Source organism: Molossus molossus, unplaced genomic scaffold (genome assembly GCF_014108415.1).
Source record: "Molossus molossus isolate mMolMol1 unplaced genomic scaffold, mMolMol1.p scaffold_m16_p_5, whole genome shotgun sequence".
NCBI classification, from domain to species: Eukaryota; Metazoa; Chordata; class Mammalia; order Chiroptera; family Molossidae; genus Molossus; species Molossus molossus.
Window position 1 is genome coordinate 20,597,346 of NW_023425388.1, and position 12,751 is coordinate 20,610,096.

Below are 12,751 nucleotides of genomic sequence, written 5' to 3' on the forward strand. Positions count from 1 at the left end.
GTACTATAGTTAGTAATAGGGAGAAAGCACAATATGAAGTTTATGTAGTTAAAGCCAGTGGAGGTAAGATGTAAAAATTAAAAACCTAAAAGCTTGTCATTGCTAAAGTTTTAATGGGGTATAACAAAAATATTTTTCTAACACAGTTGGCAGCACAAAGCTGGATTTTTTAAAACTAAATGGAAAGAAAAAGACAAGATAAATTGAAAAGAAAGATTTCAAGCATGCCGTTTAATTATAAATTTTATAAGGTTAGATTATTTTCAATGCAATCTATTAGTCTAGTCACATGTGCACTAAATTGGAAGTGTTTTCTTTTTTTAATTCACAGATTATGAGAAAATTAACTGTAATTTTGAAGATGGCTTTTGTTTCTGGATCCAAGATCTAAATGATGATAACGACTGGGAAAGGGTTCAGGGAAATACCTTTCCTCCTTCTACTGGACCAGATTTTGACCACACTTTTGGCAATGTTTCAGGTATAATTCATATTTAATTTATAAACCAAAAAAAATTGGTGTGTGTTGTTCACCAGTTTAAAATGCAAGACAGTCTTTTCAGATTTTCTCTTTCTTTAAATCACAGACTAATAAATGCATTTAAATGAAAATGGTTATTTAATATTCAGGCAAATAAAAACCAGTGTTTCAAAAAGGATTTTCTTTACCTTATATATGCACAGGATGTTGAAAAGTACACAGGGGCCATTAATTTTCTTTCAGGGTAGAAATATATCTGACTAAGCCATATTCTCTAAACAATGGCAGCCCTAGAATAACACAGTATGGTACATCATACTACTTCAACTTGATCAAAGTATTTCTTTTCTTTTTTTTGTACGTGCCCCTAGGGGAACTGAACCCGGGACTCTCTGGTCTGCAGGCCAACGCTCCAACCGCTGAGCCAAACCAGCCAGGGCAATCAAAATATTTCTTAATAGAAAGTAATTACTTTTCATCTATTTTCATACTCATTAAAAGCCCCATTCAAGTTATTCTCCTTCATTCAAGAAGAATCTGTTGAGCCCTAGGCCCTATGCAGGCACTCAAAATATATCTGTGAACAAAATAAAGCAGCTTTTCTGCTGTCATGGAACAGATTCTAGCAAAGAAAAATAGAAAATAAACCATATGCCTGACAAGTGATTACATTTTGGGGGTATGTTAAATGTGAATGAGTACTCCAGAAAAAGATGGAGTTTGGCAAGGGCAATGGAGAAAGCAGGTGTTGGGGTGCTACTGCAAATGAAAACAGGGTGATCAGGTAAGGGCTCATTGAAAAAGTGACATTTGAATCAAAACTTTAAGTACCTGAAGGAACCAGAAGTAGAGATGACTCCAGCCAGAGGAAGCAAAGCAGAGCAAGTTCTACAGGGCGCGTGCCTGGCCGGTTCGAAGAGAAGCCAGGAGGCTGGCCAGCATGGCTGGAGCAATGTGGGTAGAGCTGGTGGGCTCCAGAAATAATGGGTCGTCTAGGGCGCTGGCTCTTTTTCCTCAGTGACAGGAGATGCGTGTTCTCATAGGAGTGATGTGGAAGGCTCTTGGCTGAGCCAGGGAAGAGAGCATGGGATTGTCGGGTCGGTGGGAGCAGATGTGAGAAGGTCAGATTCTGTACAACGCCTGAGAGCTGACGGGATCCTGATAAATGAGTGCAGACCGATGAACCAAAAAATATAAACTCTGCGTAGTTGGCCAATCCCATTAAACCAAACATGTTTAATAATAAAAATGATGACATTCATTGTCTTAATTAACCCTCTTTGAACAGTTATTTCTCAGGGCCTGATTTTCTATGACTAAATCTGTAATCTACACAGCTGAATACTAACGCGAAGTGATAATCACCCCAACCCTCTAAAGAAGACTGACCTCAGTCAAATACTTTGACCACTTTTTCCCTTTACTGTAATAAAAAATAAAATAAAATAAAAAGGTCTCTACCACACTTGAAGAGCAGTCAGAGGAAAGTGCAGCAAACATTTATAGCTTTTCAGGATGATAGATTCCTCTTATGCAGTTGAAATCTTTGATGTTCAAATTACCATTTTTCTACTCGTATGTCATCAGAGTAAGAGATAAAATAATTTCACTGATATTTGAAGAATATAAGTACCTTACGGGAGAGAAATGGTTCTGCTTGCTAACAGATTAAACAACTAAAGAATTAAAATGAAACTGACCAAAGCAGGGCAGGTTGAATGTCAGGGAGAGGTATTAAATAGTGGGGTTAGAAATGAAGTCTTGGGAGAAAGCTGTGTAGTGAGAGATCTTTAAAGTGAGACCGGCCAGAGCAGTTCAGAGCCCGCCGAGGCAGAGTGCAATGAGAGTGTGTGACAGGGCCTGACAGGTTCTCTCCAGCCCTCCTGACAGTGATTCCATCATCTACCAGTCATGCCCCCCCCCCCAGGGTCGTTTTTCTTCCAACCTCCTTTTCATGTCAGAACATTCTAACTCTGAAATGGAGAATTAAATCTCTCCTGCTCTGTGTTCCCCTTATCCATGCAGGGGTTTTTGTTCTCTGCCTTCACTTTAAATGACAGGAAAGTCTGAATGAAACAGATCAACTTTGAATTGACATTGCTTTAGGGAAGAACATCCAAGCCCCTTAACTTTTGAGTTCTTGTGGAACTTTCTCTCCCGCTGGAGCCCAGTTCCCAAATCTCTGCACTAAATGCCCAGTTCCCAAATCTCTGCACTAAATGCTCAGTTCCCAAATCTCTGCACTAAATGCTCAGTTCCCAAATCTCTGCACTAAATGCTCAGTTCCCAAAACTCTGCACTAAATGCTCAGTTCCCAAATCTCTGCACTAAATGCTCAGTTCCCAAATCTCTGCACTAAATGCTCAGTTCCCAAATCTCTGCACTAAATGCTCAGTTCCCAAAACTCTGCATTAAATGCTCAGTTCCCAAATCTCTGCACTAAATGGACCTCTTAGAAGCAGAGGAAATTGGTGGAGATTCTGGGCAGCATCTTGGGATACTAAGAGATGGGCCATTTGTTCAGAACATTCAGGGAAAAGAAGGTTAGTAACATGGAAACTTCAGAAGTGTAGCGGTCACTAAAGGGCTGGGCAGAACAAAGAAAGAGTTTCTTTGTTGGCCTTTCTCAATGAAATCATAGTTGTTTCCAGTGCTTGGAGGTTAGCCTAGTGCAGTAGCAAAGATCCTTACAGTAGAGACCCTGACCCTTAGCCAGGTTTTAATCTCAGCTCTGCCATTTCAACAAGTTACTGTCTTCTCTCTGTGCCTCGGCTCCCTCCGCTGCTAGTGGGGCTGACGGTAATAGCATCTGACTTCAGAGTTAATGTTCACGTTATGAACATTAAATTGATTGTTATGTTTTAAAAGTAGAGAATTACCTGGGATGTAAAATATGTTATATAAATTTTGGTGTTATAATAATTTTTTTTTCATGACACAAGCACTCAACAGACTGTGGTACAGTTGTAAGTAGTATGCTGGGGAGGAAAACAGTTATATTCTTCCATTTTCAAAAATAGTTTAAGTAATTTAGATATATGCATTTTACTTAATACATAAACTTTTTACAAAATAAGTAAAACTCTAGTGTTTTCAGAGTAATTCTCTTTATTTCTGTATGTGTCTGGTGATGTTGAATTTTAGAAAATACTATGTATTCTAATATCGATAGAATCTAAAATTGGATTATTCTCCAGTCTAAAACGATTAATGTTTATCTGCTAGGTTCAGTTGGTTTTACATATCCACTCACAACTTACAAAGCGATTATATCAGCCTATTTTCTTCTTGAAAAGGATCTCCAAGTTTCCAGAAAGTTCTATCTCTCTAGCTGCTACGGTATCTACATCAGCCTCGTAACATATCCAGTGCTTTTCTTCCTTAATTGGGACCCCCAGTGGGGGGATCAGGGTCAGTCAATGGGGAAATAAGGAGAAAAGAAAAAAGTAAGTTGTAAGAAAAATCTAATGGCTCAAGAAAGAGATTTTCTGTTTGCTGAAATTAACAAAATGTATTCAATTTCCCAGGATTTTTTTTGTTTTGTTTTGTTTTTAAACCCTCACCCGAGGAGATTTTTTCATTTTTTTGTTCAGATAGACTGGAAGGGAAAGAGAGGAAGAGAGAGAGAAACATCAATGTGAAAGGGACACGTTGAGTGGCTGCCACTCGCACAACCCAACCAGGGCCGGGCACAAACTGCAACCGAGGTACATGCCCTTAGCAGGAACCGAACCCGGGTCTCTCGGGACCGCAGGCCGATGCTCTAACCACTGAGCCCAACAGGCCAGGGCAATTTTCCGGTTTTTAAGCTGACTGAGGTTAATTCCAAGAGCTTTTAAAGATATTCGAGAAAGATGAAGGATTTAAAAAGGAATTTTCATGTAGCATAGGAATTCTCATATGGTAAAAAAAAAAAAAAAAAAAATCTGTTTTAATCATTTCTTTCTGTAGTACTTCAGTAAATTTAAAAATGAAAAACAAGTCAAATTAGTGTAACATGAATCTATATAGTGTAACATGAAGCAATATTTAGCTAATCCATATAAAGAATTCAAAAATTTACTAAGTGTCTTTCTTTTTCCTAAGATTTAGCAAGTTTAAAAAGTCGCATTTAGATATCAATATACACAATTTTTAAGTGACATCAGAGAAATACACTGGGAATTCAAAAGAAGGAGTGGTCACATCTACTTAGGAACACATCTACTTAGGAACACCAAGAGAGGCTTTCTGAAGGAGATAATAATCTGATTTAAATGACCTCAAAAAATTAGTAGGATTTGAAGGATATAATTAGAAGAGAAAGTGGAAGGACAGAATAATAGAAAAAAAAAGTTATAAAATTTCTGTCTCGAAAAATTAAAATAATCTGATTTTGTAGAAGTGCTTCATGTAAATCAATGAATTGTAAGAACTATGACCAGAAAATGATATTGAAGTCATGATACAGAAGGCAGACATCAGGGTGGACTTGTACTTGTTGCAGTAGGAAATAAAGAGCTGGTGAAAGATGTTGAATTAGGAACCGATAAGATTGCACAGAGGCAGCATTATTAAGCAGTGATGTAGATGAGAAACTTCTCCCAGAGAGTTAGAGAACCAGGACCAGGGCACACTTGGAAATAAAATACTAACCATGAGGATGATCTGATTGAAGTCAGAGACCCAACTATTATAATGTTTCTACTCCTCCACCTGGTGAGATAATCAAATAAAAATACCGTGTGGGCGTCTGGTTTCCAAACTCTGAGTGGAACCAACTGAAGGTACAACTAACTGACAAGTTTATCAAATGGAGAAGCAAACTGATATTGCGTCATATTAAAATTACTGAAGGCAAAAGGGATGTGTAATCAAGAAGGCGTAGGAAAAGCATAATACTGACCTTTAAATATTTGTAGAGCTGACATAAATTTTCTTATCCTTAACGGGTCCAGCAGGCAAAAGAAAAAACAATAGGTAGGTGCAGGATAACTTATTGTTAAAATAAAAGAGTTTCTTAATTATGTTGAAGTGGAGTGGGCACCACGGAATGCAAGGATTCCTGCTGCCTCTGACCTGTTTGAGCAGAGGTCAAGTGACCCCCACAGGGAAGATGTTAAAGAGGAAATTTAAGGACAATTGGGTAGTTGGACTGTGTAAATGTTTATGTAAACTACAATTCTCTACTTTTAAAATTTATAATTTTGTAAGAAATTTCCTTCATTTTTTTTATTTCTTAACTAAAGAATTTAGATGGTATCAAAGAAATAGTAACTCAATATATTATTTACTGTATGTCAAAATATGCAATTGTACATGATATTTACTATATTCTGTTTTTTTTTAAATTTATACAAAATACATAAGGTACTGCAGTTCAAATAATTATGTTTTATCTGGACAATAATACAAACCTCATAACATTATATCTTAATCACACTAAAAACCCCTAAAATATTACTGTTTAATGAGTAAACAGTAGAGTCAAAATATTTCAAACCATAACAAATTGCCTATCAACAGCCAAACATAAATAAGAGCACAATCTGTGTTTGTGTTATATTATTTCAGCTAACTAGAAATATTTCTGAATTGGCTAGCCATTTCAGTACTTATTTTTGGCGTTCAGTGGTATTTTAATTATTTCCTCCTCAACTACATTGTAAGCAACTAAAAGTAAGGTTAGCTCAAAAGGCATTTGGGCATTTAGAGAGTGAATTCTTGAATATATCCTCTGTATCTATAATACTTTTGTTAATAAGTTGAATAATTAAGCACTAAATATAGCTAAAAATAAGTACTCATGAAATATTACAGCATTATATAAAATATAAGTGATGTGCTCATAACATAAAATGTTAAACATGCCTTCTTTTCTACTTTATATTTTGTAATCTAAATCCAAAGAATGTGAATATATTGCATTTGTTAAGATATTTGACCAGAATTACACCTTGATAAAACATTTATTTGTCTCACTGATCTAAGTATGCTCTGATAGCCCTGGCCAGTTTGGCTCAGCGGTTAGAACGTCAGCCTGTGGTCCAGAGAGTCCCGGGTTTGGTTCCCGCTAAGGGCGTGTACCTAGGTTGCAGATTGCAGTTTGTCCCCAGCCCTGGTTGGTCGTGCGGGTGGCAGCCACTCGATGTGTCCCTTTCACGTGGATGTTTCTCTCTGGCTCTCTCTCTCTCTCTCCCTCTCTCTCTCTCCCACTCTATCTGAACAAAAATGGAAAAATGTCCTCAGGTGAGGATAAAAAAATAAAATAAATAAATAAATATGCTCTAATATGTATATTTGGCAGTTTACTAGCATCTTTCTTCATGCCTGTCTTTATTATGTGTGTTATAAACAAATACCAATTTTATATGCAAAATTGTCTATAAAAATTATGTCAGAGTGCACGAGAGAAGATGCTTGATTTCAAATAAACATTAAATTTTAACATTTCATGAAGAATTGCATTTCAATAAAAGTAGATTTTTCTAATATTTTGTTTTATATTTTGTTACATGATTCCAAATTTCTGTCATAATGTAGGAGCTACAAAGTAAGAATAAAATATATTTTAAATTTTCCTAAAAGAATGTTGAAAGTGTTCTCAACCCAATAACTCTTCTCACACTTCACATGATTCAAATTATTAGTTGGAATAATGAATTTCAGATCAGAGAACACTTTACTCAGTAGCTTGAGCTATTTAGAAAGAAACCTTTCATGTGGATTTGCATGCTATCTGCTTCTCTGTGATCTGATTAGTTATCATTCAAAGGAATATGGAAGATGAAGTCATTATAAAATTAGGTAACTTCTTATTTAGAGAAATGTAATATAGTCAATGGAATAAAAACCTGACAATCTTTGAAACTCTAACTTTGTCTTCAAATGTGTATTTAAATACTTGCATACATCAGGAGTTATTCCACCAGTGTATCTAAATACCCTCATGACTGACTGTCTCTAAAGAGTGAAATAATTAAAATCTTTAATAAATGGGAATTAAAGAGGCATGTGGATGTGATAATACAGTGAAACAATCATATTGAATCAATGAATAGCAAGAGTTTGATATATTCCTAGCAGTGCTCCCATTCAAGGCTCTTGTTTTATAAATTGGAAGGTCCAGAGTCGAGAGGTGATTTTCCTAAATAAGAATTTGTTATGCCAGAGACTGTGCTTTCTGGCTTTCAGTTTGGTGTCCTTTTCACTCTACCTAAATATATTTTCTTATATTTTCACCTTAAAGTTGTTCTTTTCTGCCATGAATACCCCACACAAAGAAAATGCTAATATTTAAGTGAAGTAAAAACTTTTTTTTTTTTCATTTTTTCAGGATTTTACATTTCCACCCCAACTGGACCAGGCGGGAGACAAGAAAGAGTACAACTTTTAAGCCTTCCTTTGAACCCCCCTTTGGAACCAGTCTGCCTTGGTTTCTGGTATGCTGCAGGCCCGTGTTACGTACCATATTATCTAACGAGTAACTGCTTTTCTCGTGTTGCCAGGCTCAGATTTCCCTGAGATGTCTTCCAGAGTGGTAATGAATTTGCCATTATTTTCCATTTGTTAACAAGTAAAATGTTGGGGGACTTCTGTCCTTCTCCAGCAACTCCTTCATCCAAAGGAAAGGGGGCAAAAATAAGCCAATCAGAGAAGGATAAACACCACATGATCTCATTTGTAGAATATAATGAACAAAATAAACCCAGAGACATAGAAAGGAGTATGGTTCAGACCGACAGACCTCAGGGGAGGGGAGCAGAGGGGGGGAGGGGGGCAGGGATAGATGAGATAAACCAAAGAACTTACATGCACGTATGCGTGACCAATGGACATAGACAACAATGCTGGGGGGTTGCGGGGGGCGGGATGAGGAGGAGGGTGTCAGGAGGGAAAAAGGAGACCATCTATAACAAAAATAAATTAATAAAAATTGAAAAAAAAAGAATTTAGAAGGACCCATAAATGCCTTTATTCTAATGTTGTAGGAATCTAATCATTTTTGCTTTTTTCCACACTAGGTATTACATGTATGGTGAAAATGTCTATAAATTAAACATTAATATCAGCAGTGAACAAAACATGGAGAAGATAATTTTCCAAAAGGAAGGAAATTATGGAAAAAATTGGAATTATGGACAAGTAACGATAAATGAAACAGTGGAATTTAAGGTTACTAAACTACTTTGTGTTTTAGAATCATTTATTTGTATTCTAATAATGGTGATACAATTATAGTTTATATGGTGATGTGATGAAAAAATTCATTTGTTTTCTAAATACAGCCTAGTCACTTTCTCTACTTTCATCATCTGCCTTCTTTTTTTAAAAATTTTTTATTGATTTTAGAGAGAGAGGAAGGGAGAGGGACAGAGAGAGAGAAACATCGATGAGAGAGAACACTGACTGGCCGCCTCCTGCACCCACCCACTGGGGATCGGGTCTACAACCTGGGCATGTGCGCCGACCAGGAATCGAACCAGGACCTCTTGGTGCATGGGTCGATGCTCAGCCACTGAGCCACACTGGCCAGGCTCTGCTTTTTTTTTTTTTTTTTAATCTTTGAGTGCTTTTATTTTTATTTACTCATCGACTTATTAAAAACCACTCATTGAGGAACAATTTACCTCAGGACAGTGCTACTTATCAAGAGCCATAGAATCCATGGACACCTGTCAGCTTTTATTCAGCAATTTTTAACACAAGCTGACTGCATCCTCCTGTCCCTGCCTCATCGGGACTTCCAGCGTTTTACAAACATCACCTCCAACAGCCCTGCACTTTTCTGGGGCATTTCCTTCCCCTTCAGCACATCCTCACATACCAGCATCCATCCACCTGCTCACTGCCTGAATCTCCCTTTCCTTGAAAAACAGTCCCTAGGAGCTTTGTCACTGGGAAATCTCCAGTCACTTATTTCACATTAGAGTGAGTTAATTTTTCAGACGACAGCTTAATGTGTTCTCTTCCTGAGGGTGTTTGCAATTAAAATATGGGGTAATATAGGCTGATAGTGTGACCAAATTAACAATGTTTTAATTGGGTAACTTCAGACAAGAGAGTGGAACTTTTAGAAGATGTATTTTTGGATTCACATTGTCATCACAGGGCTTCAGGTTTTTCCTGTGACTTTGTATGAGGTGGGCACTAATCGGCCACTCTCGGATCTGTCTCTCTCCCACCTTTCTTCCTTTCTTTCCTTTTTTCTTCCTTTGGATCCTGTCCTTCAATTCTGTGATTTTTTTTCTCTCCACCTTTGGTTGTTTTCTGACAATTCAAGGAAGGGAAAGGAAATGGAACCTCAGGGGACACAGAGATCGCAGAAGCAGGGATGTAAGTACCACAGTGGCTAAGTCTGGCTCATGTCGCTGAACATGTTTGTTTGTTTGTTTTTTTTAAGTAATAAAACTGGAGCAACTTTTTCAAAGTTAGCTCATCAGGCAGGGTGGCAGCATCAAATTCCATAAATATTTTCACCCTGGTTTTGCCCCTTCGTTGTGAAATCCTGAACAAATCACGTAAGTTTCTTTGAAATTCAGCTTGCCCATACATGAAAGGGAAAAAAAATAATCTTTATTTGGGATAGTGCCTGCCGTGAAGTAGGTGGAATGAATAACGAATGAGTGAATAGATGACTATATAATAATATTGGAAAAATTAAATGAGATAAAGTATAACATGTGCCTAGCATAGTAATTAATATATAACAGATACTCAGTTTCTGCCTTTTCTCTCCTACACAAGACTCAAGAAATCCCAGCTAAATATACCCGCTGTCCCTAAGAACCTGATATATTTCATATGACCACTGGATCTTTCTCCCAAGTCTGGGACTGTGTCCTCTGGGCATCACCCTCACAGAGTATCTCACCCCGATTTCTGGGTAAACTACAACCAGTTCCAGTTGACCTTACATGGTCAGATTGTACTTATATTTTCCCCTGCCCCCTCTTCTCCAATTTAGATGGTCAAATCAGTGTACTTTCTCTCCATGGTTTATATGCTCTGAGAAGACAGTTACTTCAATTTCTAATATTGGCGGGGGAAGAATCTGGGAGAGGTTTGCTCTGCTTTGCTAGATGTGGCATTACGCAAGTCAGAGTACAATGCAACGTGGCGGCATCATGCGAGAGAGACGGGCAGAGAGAAACTGTGGCAGTATTGCCTATCTCAGAAGGAAGACACTGGTGAAAATTCAGACTAGTATGAACGAGAATAAGGGAGCTGGTTTCACAGAAGGACCTTGAGAAGCATGATCCATCAATTCTTCCCTGTGCGGTAACCTGTCCTTGGATATTTGGAGACAGCAGCATTGATTCTCCAGAGAATACTGGACCATCAGAAGAATCATGTCAGGGAATATTAGAGTGGAATCATTTCATGTGCCTCTCTGAATTACAGGTTTCTTTCAATGCTTTTAAAAACAAGTTCCTGAGTGATATAGCTTTGGATGACATTAGCCTAACATATGGGATTTGCAATACGAGTCTTTATCCAGAACCAACTTTGGTCCCAACTCCTCCTCCAGAACTGCCTAGTAAGTATCTTTAACATGTATTTTCCCTAATTAAATCATTAATATTTTCAGGTAGATCTTTCTTTATCTCAGTCTAGTACTTCTTCACTGGAAATTAAAGATTCTAAAATACAAGTAAAATGGAAGCCAGTAAAAGATTACATGTTATACATAAACCTATAATTAAAATCATTCAGTACATTGTTATGCATCACATTTATGATAATTTTAGCACCTTTTCATTTTTGAAAATAATGAAGGTGCTAATTTCCGTTGTTTTTTACTAGAATGCAAGTTAACACTTTGTTGTCCATGTGGCATGTGGTATGGCCAACAGTCTTTTGGGAAGAAGCTTTAAGATGTTTATAACCTTCTTAAGCAGTGATGTTAAGATCTCAAAAGAAGTTTTGTTAAGCCTGAAACTCACCAAGTCTATTTTCAGAATAATTGAATATTAATGAGTGGGCCTGGACTTTGACTCCACAGACCTAGCTTGCACAAAAGATTTTGTTCTGAAATGGTGACTGGATCCTTGCAATGTGCTCCCTTCACAGACCCGCTAATGTGTTGCCAGTGAGCGATGACCAGGCTTTCTGGTGTCCTATGGAATCTTTCAACTCAAAAGAATAACAGGGAGCCTGTGTCCATCTTTGCTCTTAAGTCCAATTGAAACACAACATTTCAGAGGCAAAGGGACATCACCATCCATCTGATCTATGTCAAGGAGACAATGACTTCATATCACTTTTAGACTGTAAGGTTTGACAAATAAACAACACACAAAGCACATAATGATAAATGAAATCAAACATCATTGTCCCTTAATTGGGATGTTTTTACTACATTGTAGTTTTTTTATTATTATTTTTTTATTGATTTCATAGAGAGGAAGGGAGAGGAAGAGGGAGAGAGAGACAGAAACATCGATGAGAGAGAACATTGATTGGCCACCTCCTGCATGCCCCCCACTGGAGATCAGCCCCACAACCTGGGCATGTGCCCTGACCAGGAATCGAACCGGCGACCCCTTGGTGCATGGGTCAGCGCTCAACCCCTGAGCCACACTGGCTGGGCTACATTGTTGTTTTAATGCAACAGTGTCCCGTTGTGTTTGGAGTATGGTGTTTGGAAGCTGCTCTGACTCCACAGCTTTGCTGGTGTCAAAGCTCACGGATGTTTTTGTTCTGAGATGGAGCTGAGCTCACCACCAGCACTTTCTCCAGTTCCCATGCCCTTCCGAGCATCCCCTTCCATATTCACACGAGAAAATCGATTTGGTGGAACTAGACAAATTTGGCTTTACTCCCCAAACTATATATTTTCTTGCTTTCCAATCTTTAAGCTAAAAAAATTAGTCTTTCTAGATGGATGGTGTTAACAACTGAACAGTTCTAAAGGTGCCTGACTGATGTTTGAGAACACATAACAGATGAGCTGCTGTTTAGATGAGGATAGTATTTATATTGTCCTACTGGTCTCACAAGACCATACCGAAAGTGCGCTGATCCCGCCAAAAGGCTAACTTATAATTTCTGTCTTCTGTATTGACATGTTTAGATGCTTGTAGGGGTTGTACATGAATTCCTTAGTATTTCAAACACTCATTCACATTTTATAAATATTTACTATGTAAAAAGTACCACATAAGAAATGTAGGATGTAGCAATAGCCATTGATACATGGAAAAATAAATATAATTCATATAAATAAATACTAAAAACAATATATAATCAGGTGCCCCCAGAAGTAATAAATGAGGAAAATAAACAATA

At 37.6% G+C, this 12,751-nt stretch overlaps 1 protein-coding gene across 1 annotated transcript in view; it reads left to right on the forward strand.

Moving 5' to 3' along the window:
- The window catches only part of TMPRSS15 (transmembrane serine protease 15), a 115,810-nt gene that overhangs the window by 49,407 nt on the left and 53,652 nt on the right, over positions 1–12,751 (forward strand). Inside the window, exons 11-14 of the mRNA XM_036242927.1 lie at positions 332–481; positions 7,797–7,902; positions 8,485–8,635; positions 10,865–11,000. Of these exons, the coding sequence (XP_036098820.1) occupies positions 332–481; positions 7,797–7,902; positions 8,485–8,635; positions 10,865–11,000 (543 nt within the window). The remainder of the gene's footprint in view (positions 1–331; positions 482–7,796; positions 7,903–8,484; positions 8,636–10,864; positions 11,001–12,751) is intronic.